An 8100-nucleotide genomic window follows, 5' to 3' on the forward strand; every position below is an offset into this window, starting at 1 on the left:
GATGTGAACCTATAATTACAGTTCTACAGGAAGATTGTTTCTATGTGGTTTTGCCTCTATTTAAGGCCTGTTTTGTTGCATTTTGTACAAAAAAAATAAATACCCAACACTATTTAGAATGACAACGGGCAGTCTACTGCTCTGCTTTATAGATGTGTGTATTTGTGTGTATATGGGATGTGGGAGTTACACCATGACATACTGCCTTGCCTTGTTTGCCAAATGTACTTTTTATATATGAATTACTGACATGTTTCTTGTTGGCGAACTGATTGTATTTTGGTTAATACTTATCTTGTAGTTAGGGTTAGGGTCATAGTTGGTGTCGAGGGCTTACCTTGTCAATCTAAATTTTAAAGAACATGACACAGGGAAAGTCAGTGTGGCTCTATTCTTTTCAAAATAATGTTTATGAGCAGGTATACTGTATCTTCACTGCACTGTATGCAGTTCCCTGAAATGTGGTACATTCAGTAAATAAATGTCAATCACATTTCCATGTAGTAACTATTCATCAAATAGGGCTGTTTTCAGAAGACTGGTGCTAAGGATACTTATAGCCATCTATCTGCCCTTGAACACAATGCCAAATTAATTAATGGTTTAAATGATTCCTGGACAGATGAATAATTAAAATCATTAACCTTTTCAAATGATGCTCCTTTTTATGGTCATATGTAATATATGAATGTTGAAAAATATATCAAACATTAGGACAGACAATTTTGTCAAACAATTTTGAAATCAGTGTAATAAAGTGCAGCTTAATCAAGCATCAGTTTCTTCTCCATTCTTCTTCTGGCATCTGAAAACAGTTGTGTTCAGTTGAGTCTTCCTGAATTGGCACCTGTGATGGCACCCACAAAGACAGACTCTGCAGTCTCACACCATCTGAACTGAGAGCTGTGATTCATATGGATTTCATTATTCAAGATCGAGCTCCATGTCCAAACGTGGAAGAGCTGTCTTTAATCTCTCAAAAGTCTTCTCCTTTTCTTTGAGCCCAGGCAGGTCACTGAGAAACAGGTGCTCCAGATTCCTTTAGAGATTAAAATCACAATTTTGCATTAGGCGTATGATTCAACTAATGATAAAAGCCCTCAATCACTGAAATGACATTCTAAGACACACCTGAGTTTGTGCAGAGCTATGATGCCCTTGTCTGTCACATTACCACAGGAAACCACCTCCAAGGAGTACAAGCTGCCCTGCATGTTCTCAATAGTGCTCAACCTCTCCAGGCAGGTATCCTCTATGTAGATGCACTTGTTGAACTTGATTTCTTCCACATGTTGCAAGCCATCTAGAGGAGCAAATAAACTGCTGTTAAAATAAAGGTTTGAAATGAAATCTCAACTCTACCTCCAACTGTGTACTTAAAAAACCTTGCCCGGCACCTAGCAGGGTCACAGACCAAGCACTGTCTCTCTCTCTTGTGTAAAACATCCTCCTCCCTTGCGTCACTCCATGGTAAACAGTCTGGGAGAAACCGACTTTCACCCTCACCTTTCCCTTCCTGTCTACATGGCCTGGTGTCGTATTTTCTGTTAAATAGTGAAGTCAGCCTGAAGAGTGGTCTATGCAGTATGTGTAGACTGATAAGTAATTGCATGGTACAATAGTGATTTATAATAACATTGTAATAGGGTTGTGTTTTTTGTGCTATTAGAAATTAAATGAGGCCTATGACATTCATTTTCCATTTGTGTAACCTAACCTAAACTGTTCCACAGTATAAGGCCTGCTATGTAACAAAGCAATCAAATAGTGTCTGCTTAATGTGATACTGACCCAGATGATCAAATCCTTTGTGCATGATGCAGGATTCACTGGCGTCGATGGACTCGATCTTATAACGGCCCAGAGGACCCGTAGGGAGTCCGTTGTAATCGTGATGCCAGCGGTCAAAGCCCTGGAACCTAACTTTGGCCCCGCATCTCAGCAGCCATTCTGCAGCGGCACGATCTGGGCCGACAGCTTTGATCCGCTCATAATCAACCCTGTGGACAAATTACAACAACCAGTTTACTTCAGCAGATTGATATCAGTCATATAGATATATTAATTTGAAAATTGCAATTTGTATTATCAAACTATGCTGTCACAGGTGCTTGAGAGATAACTCACTTGTTGAATACTGCATTGAGCCAGCCCCAGAACTGCCTGGTGCTGGTCAGCCCTGACCTCCGTGAAAAGGCAGTCTGTGCTGCCTTTGACAACAGCCTCATATCCTTTCAAACCTGGAAAAAGATTATATATGTTTGAAATGGCCCCTGCTTGATTTGTTGATGATTGCGGTTTAAATTGAGACATGAAATCAGTATAGGCCAAGGATTTCTAAACGCTATTTGCTCTAATCCACCAAGGATGATTCAACCACTAAAGCCCTCTTCGATGTCTCTATACCGTGCATTTTTCGTGTTGTAGGCTACGGACAGAAACGTTATATAGCGTCTACGTATGGAGACAAAAACAGTACGCTATATGTAACGTCTAACGTACGTTGTTGTAGTAACGTTAAAACTGTAGTTTGTCTCTCACCTTGTTTTATCAGACTGCGCCGTGTATTTGTTTACATAAAAATGGCAAATGGCATAAATATGGCAAACATGTCCGTGCAAAGAACTCTGGGTATATGTCGGGCAAGGTGAGTATGACCTTCAACCCGGGTACGCACCGACAGCGAGCTATCCCATTTATGCACAGATAATAAATTGAAAGGCTTAAAATAATTAGCTAGCTATGAGGCTATTCTCTCGACCAAATGCTACCGCTCAGAATGACCTACCGACACGATGTGCGCATGTGCAGTGCGTTTAAGAGACAACCTATTCCAGAGGACACGCCCATCATTTTAAACTTAGCACATTTAGAGGTAGTAGTCCATTCCGATAAATATTTCCTAGCTGACAGAATGAGCTATCCTAATCCCATGCATAGGGGTTGTACTGTATGTCTGTTTCTCACAAATATCTGACCCGATAGCTAAACAATGTTTTTGGATAGGGTAGCTCATTACGAGTGAGTTCAGACTAGTCTGACGAGTAGCGCCCGGGAGCGGTGCTCACAGTGCAACTGTCAGAACACTGGCGTTTCCGGTGGCATGTCAATATGGAGTAGCTAACTGGTAATGTCAGTCTCGGCTATTATGTTTCGGGCTCTGAACAATGCAGCATTTCCTGCTTTATTGGCATCGCAATCAAAGTCCATGAAGTGTAGTATAGTAAGATATCTCCACAGGTGAGTGTGTCAGTGTGGGTTTTTCTGTTGTGGTTATTTTGACTGCTGAACAGAGCGAAACATAGGTGAAAAACTTGCAATGATGAAGGCAAACTACGAGAACGAGAATGTCTATATTAACTGCTAACCGATGGGTTGTCTTTGGTTAGGAGGATAAGTGCAAGGGGTGGCCTGCATATAGGCTGATAAAAGCTACTGCAAGTTCAGTTCAGGACAGAATTCGATCTGCAGGAGCGACAAAAGGACTAGGCTACTGCTTGGCTTCACCGACGTGCTACGTACTGTGTGAGAGATAGGCTATAAAGAAAATGTAGAATGGTCTATTAATATATAGTTTAAGTATAATAAATTAATTTCAGCAGAAGCCCGGGGATAGCAATGACACAAATCTAGCAAAAGACAGAAACAGCGAACTCTAGCTCCTGCTCAGGCTATTGAATGCATGCACCTCGTTCACTTCAAACCATGACAAGCTCATGTCATGATCCCAAGTGAAGAAGCACCGCAAAACAAGTCTTGCCAGTTATACAGGAACTATGGGAGCGAGCATCATGAAATGTATAGCCTAATTGCTGGGTTGTCTTTGGTTAGGCTAAGGGACAGGATGTACATTTAATAATTATAATAAAAGACTAGGCTGACTTATTACCATGACTGTTACTGATTCCTTACGTGTAGGCCTATGTGCAGTCCTCAGCCTCATGTGAATGATACTGTATTTTTGTCTTTCAGTGTTTATGATGTTGCTGTTGTGGGGGGCGGTATTGTGGGTCTGGCTACTGCCAGAGAGCTCATTCTCAGACATCCCACACTAAACTTTGTTCTACTAGAGAAAGAGAAAGAGCTGGGTAAGTGGTGATGAGGCTTTTTGTAGGGTTGGGGAAGTAACAGTTGGGCATTACTGTAGATTACCTAATACTCTGTTTCTCTCATGTGATCTCCACTCTGTGCTACTGTGTCTTATCAAACCAGCTCTACACCAGAGTGGACACAACAGTGGAGTGATTCACAGTGGGATCTACTACACTCCAGGGTCCCTGAAAGCCAGACTGTGTGTGCGAGGGGCCACCCTTGCCTACGAATACTTGGAGAAGAAGGGGCTCCCCTACAGGAAATGTGGAAAAGTGAGTAACTTTTATCCCAAAACAAGTTATCCACAAGATTCTGCCTCCAAGTTCTGGCTATAGACAAGTTGTTGATTTGTTGTTAGTAAACATTTGATGGCTACTGGAGAAAGTCTGCTTTTCAGGGTGGCAAGTTACAGTCACTAAGATCACACCATTCTAAAATATCTCTTTCACAGTGTTTAAACCATTTTGATATTATGTAGTCATCACTGCTTTTTCAGCTCATCGTCGCTGTAAAGCTGGAGGAGATTCCCAGACTCCAAGCCCTCTATGAGCGAGGCCTGAAGAACAACGTGCGTGAACTTAGCATAATCGACGCCAAGGGGATCAGAGAGCGAGAGCCATATTGCAGGGTAAGAGACCGAATCACAGATCCTCAGAGAGATGAGCCCATTTGGGTGGCATGTTCGGTGCTTTACACGGTTAGTAATAGGGCAGGATTTAATTTCTGTGGGACTATTCCTGAATCAGGCAGGTATGGATGTTATTTGTGAGTTGTCCTTTCAGGGAGTGATGGCCCTAGACTCACCCTACACAGGCATTGTGGACTGGAGACTGGTCTCATTGACATATGGCAAGGACTTCCAGGAGGCAGGTGGGGCTGTGATTACTGAATATGAGGCTAATGACATCGCCATGGTCAAGGAGAGCTTACATGGTACCACTGAGGGTAATGTTTTTTTTTTTTTTTTATCCCACTGCACCCAAAGTAATAGACTTGAGTCAATCCTTGTTGATATATATCCCTGACCATATGTCTATCTTCTTCAGGAATTAAATATCCCATAGCTATCAGAGACTCAAAGGTAGGAATCTACTATTTGTGTGTGACAAAAATAGGGAAAGATCAAAAATGACAGAGAGAGTGGTGATTTTGAAGCTGCACACGTGCTGTATCAACAGGGCAATGAGGTGAGATGCCGTTACGTCTTAACCTGCGGAGGCCTATACTCTGACCGCTTGTCTCAAATATCTGGATGCAGTCCAGAGCCACGGATCGTGCCATTCAGAGGGGACTACTTGGTCCTGAAGCCTGAGAAACACTACCTGGTCAAGGGTAACATCTACCCTGTAAGTCCCAAGCATTTTGTGCACCTTAATACTGTTTATGCTCTGCTTGCATTGATAACACCGTTTACTGTAGGTCCCTGACCCCCGTTTCCCCTTCCTGGGAGTCCACTTCACCCCCCGAATGGATGGCAGTGTTTGGCTTGGCCCCAATGCAGTCTTAGCTTTCAAACGGGAGGGCTACAAAGTGTATGACTTCAATGCCAGAGACTTCGGAGATGCAATATTATTTAGGTACAGTACATGGAAGTTATTTTCTCATAGACAATCTACTCCTTTTACTCCCTTGTTAAATTATTAACATAATGCTGAATGACACAAAATGGTCTCCGTGTTACAGAGGCCTCCAGAGACTGGTGATGAAGAATGTAGTGTATGGGATTGGAGAGATGTATAGAGGGATTTTTATTGGTGCACAGGTTAAAATCCTGCAGAAGTACATCCCAGAGCTCTCTCTGAGTGACGTGCTGAGGTAAAGCATTCACAATTTAATTTAATGACAATGTTCTGTTGTGACACACCAATGTTCTGAGATCCATTAATGCTGCTATTGCTGTGACACTTTTGTTTGTGTTCGGCTGTTTCAGGGGTCCTGCGGGGGTGAGAGCTCAAGCTCTTGACCGGGACGGGAATCTAGTGGATGATTTTGTGTTTGATGGTGGTGTGGGGGATGTGGGCAGTAGAGTATTACATGTACGTAACGCCCCCTCGCCTGCGGCTACCTCTTCCCTGGCTATTGCAGAGATGATCGCAGATGAGGTGGAGAAACGCTTCACACTGTAGAGTTAAATACAGAAGTAGGGAAGTACCGTATCCAGCTTCAGGTCATTGCCACATCTCTCCTAAAGGTCCATGATGTGTGGCTGTGGACACATTTTGAAGATTGCATCACACAAAGCCTTTCAGTCTTTCTACTGGGACCATTAAAAGTGAACCCAAATGGGTAAAGATATTTTAGAAGACAACATAAATGAAATTGAATGTAGTTGGTTGCAGAAATTATTAATTGTAATCTACCTCATTTTTAATGTACTTTTTTTAATAGATACTACAGCTACAATTTAACTATGGAATACTACATTTACCTATGAAATAGGTTACTAAATGAACTTGGTTCATTAATAATAAAAACTAAGAAAAACATTACATTGCCACTACAGATTATTAATTGTTATGTTCTGATTTCAATAAATTGTTGTTTTGGCCTAAATTCGTGTTTCCAATTATTTAAATCCTAGTGAATGTCTTTCCAGAATAGTTTGTCCACTTGGTGGCAGAGTAACTGCAATGTAACATTTTTGTGCGTGGCTGTAAGCCAGGTCCTACCAGTCCTGAACAGAAATAAGACAGCCACGCACATAAGCTAGGCTGGACCTAGCCTGGTTTACGTATGAACCCATCGTTTAAGGGAAATTGTGAAATAAAGAAGGAAAAAAGTGATCTTTGCACCAATTCGAGTTACAGCAACAGTCAAACCAGGCCAGGTAAAGCCTGGGTTATGTGCGTGGCTGGCTTGCTGTTCAGGACTGGTAGGACGGAAGCTAGTCATGCCACTGAAATAGCTGTTAATTGAAATGACATGAAATAATAAAGCATTATGGAACGAGAAGCTGTGGGATGTCACGGATATTGCCACGGCTAGCAGGGAGTGGTTAGGCATGACGCGCAGCAAGTGCCGTTACCCCGCTAGCCGTGGCGATATCCGTGACATCCCACGGCTTCGAGTTGCATAATGCTTTTATACATTACATGTATACATATACGGTTGCCACATTTATCCGTCAATATTTCAAAAAGAAAGACAATACGAACTTTAAAATGTATTTTTAATGGAACTATTTGTTAATCATTTGATGATACTTCTGCTGAAAAAGGGAACATTTCCAGGCAACGACAATGCTACAGCACATCTTTGTGAACATTGATCTGGACACTGCCACGGCTACTAATAAGAGGTGGATTGATATTAAAAGATGTGCGAACATTCCATTTTAGCGTGGGGATATCGTGGTTATCGCCACGGCTGGAATGCAAACTGACCAATAGAGACAATGGACCGAATCTATACCGTTGTATAATGTCTGATAAATTAAGATAGGTCTCGTCACCTGGACACATCAGTTCCAGTGCTTCCAATGCTAATCCAGCACAATAAGAGCGGGATGCTCTGACCACTACTCTACTTGTGCAGTGGAGATAAGTGGGTTGGTTTTGGTGTCCTTCTTCCAGTCCCTAGTGTGGGCTGGGGTTAGAATAAGGGTTGGGGTTGGGACAGGATCTGACCTATAAGGCAAGGGGTAAAGGTTGGAGTGAAAAGATTAACATGTGGAGGTTTGGGGTATAGTCCCATAAAGTCATCCCCACCGTTCTTGAAGCCCAGTCTCCCAGGTGGGAGTCCAATGCTCTCACCACTACTCTACTTGTGCAGAGGTGATCGGCGGGTTGATTTTGGTGTCCTTCTTGATTTTGGTGTGCTGGGACAACTGCCTCTTGTGGTGCCAACAGAGAAATGCAGGCCAACATTATCCGGAGTAACGGAGGGAGGGAGTGATAACCGGACAAAGCTATAGGTGCGTTGGCTTACAGCCACGCACAAAAAGATACACATTTATTCAATTTTACACATCACCAGTTGACATGTAGACCATATATATATATCATATTT

At 42.4% G+C, this 8100-nt stretch overlaps 2 protein-coding genes across 2 annotated transcripts; one reads left to right on the top strand and one right to left on the bottom strand.

Moving 5' to 3' along the window:
* Positions 1-66: 66 nt before the first annotated feature.
* On the bottom strand, positions 67-2778 carry dmac2l (distal membrane arm assembly component 2 like). Its single transcript, XM_084438872.1, has 5 exons — positions 2542-2778; positions 2128-2240; positions 1792-2000; positions 1132-1303; positions 67-1039 (listed from the first exon to the last, which is right to left on the bottom strand). The coding sequence occupies exons 2-5, from the start codon at positions 2226-2228 to the stop codon at positions 925-927; spliced, it is 597 nt and encodes a 198-aa protein (XP_084294998.1). The 5' UTR covers positions 2229-2240; positions 2542-2778; the 3' UTR covers positions 67-924.
* A 315-nt stretch (positions 2779-3093) lies between these two features.
* l2hgdh (L-2-hydroxyglutarate dehydrogenase) lies at positions 3094-6581 on the top strand. Its single transcript, XM_084438751.1, has 10 exons — positions 3094-3240; positions 3973-4088; positions 4213-4364; positions 4589-4720; positions 4875-5037; positions 5139-5173; positions 5271-5438; positions 5512-5669; positions 5776-5907; positions 6023-6581. Exons 1-10 carry the CDS (start codon positions 3131-3133, stop codon positions 6216-6218), a joined length of 1362 nt encoding a protein of 453 aa, XP_084294877.1. The 5' UTR covers positions 3094-3130; the 3' UTR covers positions 6219-6581.
* Positions 6582-8100: the final 1519 nt, after the last annotated feature.

This window comes from Borostomias antarcticus (genome assembly GCF_949987555.1).
Source record: "Borostomias antarcticus genome assembly, chromosome: 5".
Lineage (NCBI taxonomy): Eukaryota > Metazoa > Chordata > Actinopteri > Stomiiformes > Stomiidae > Borostomias > Borostomias antarcticus.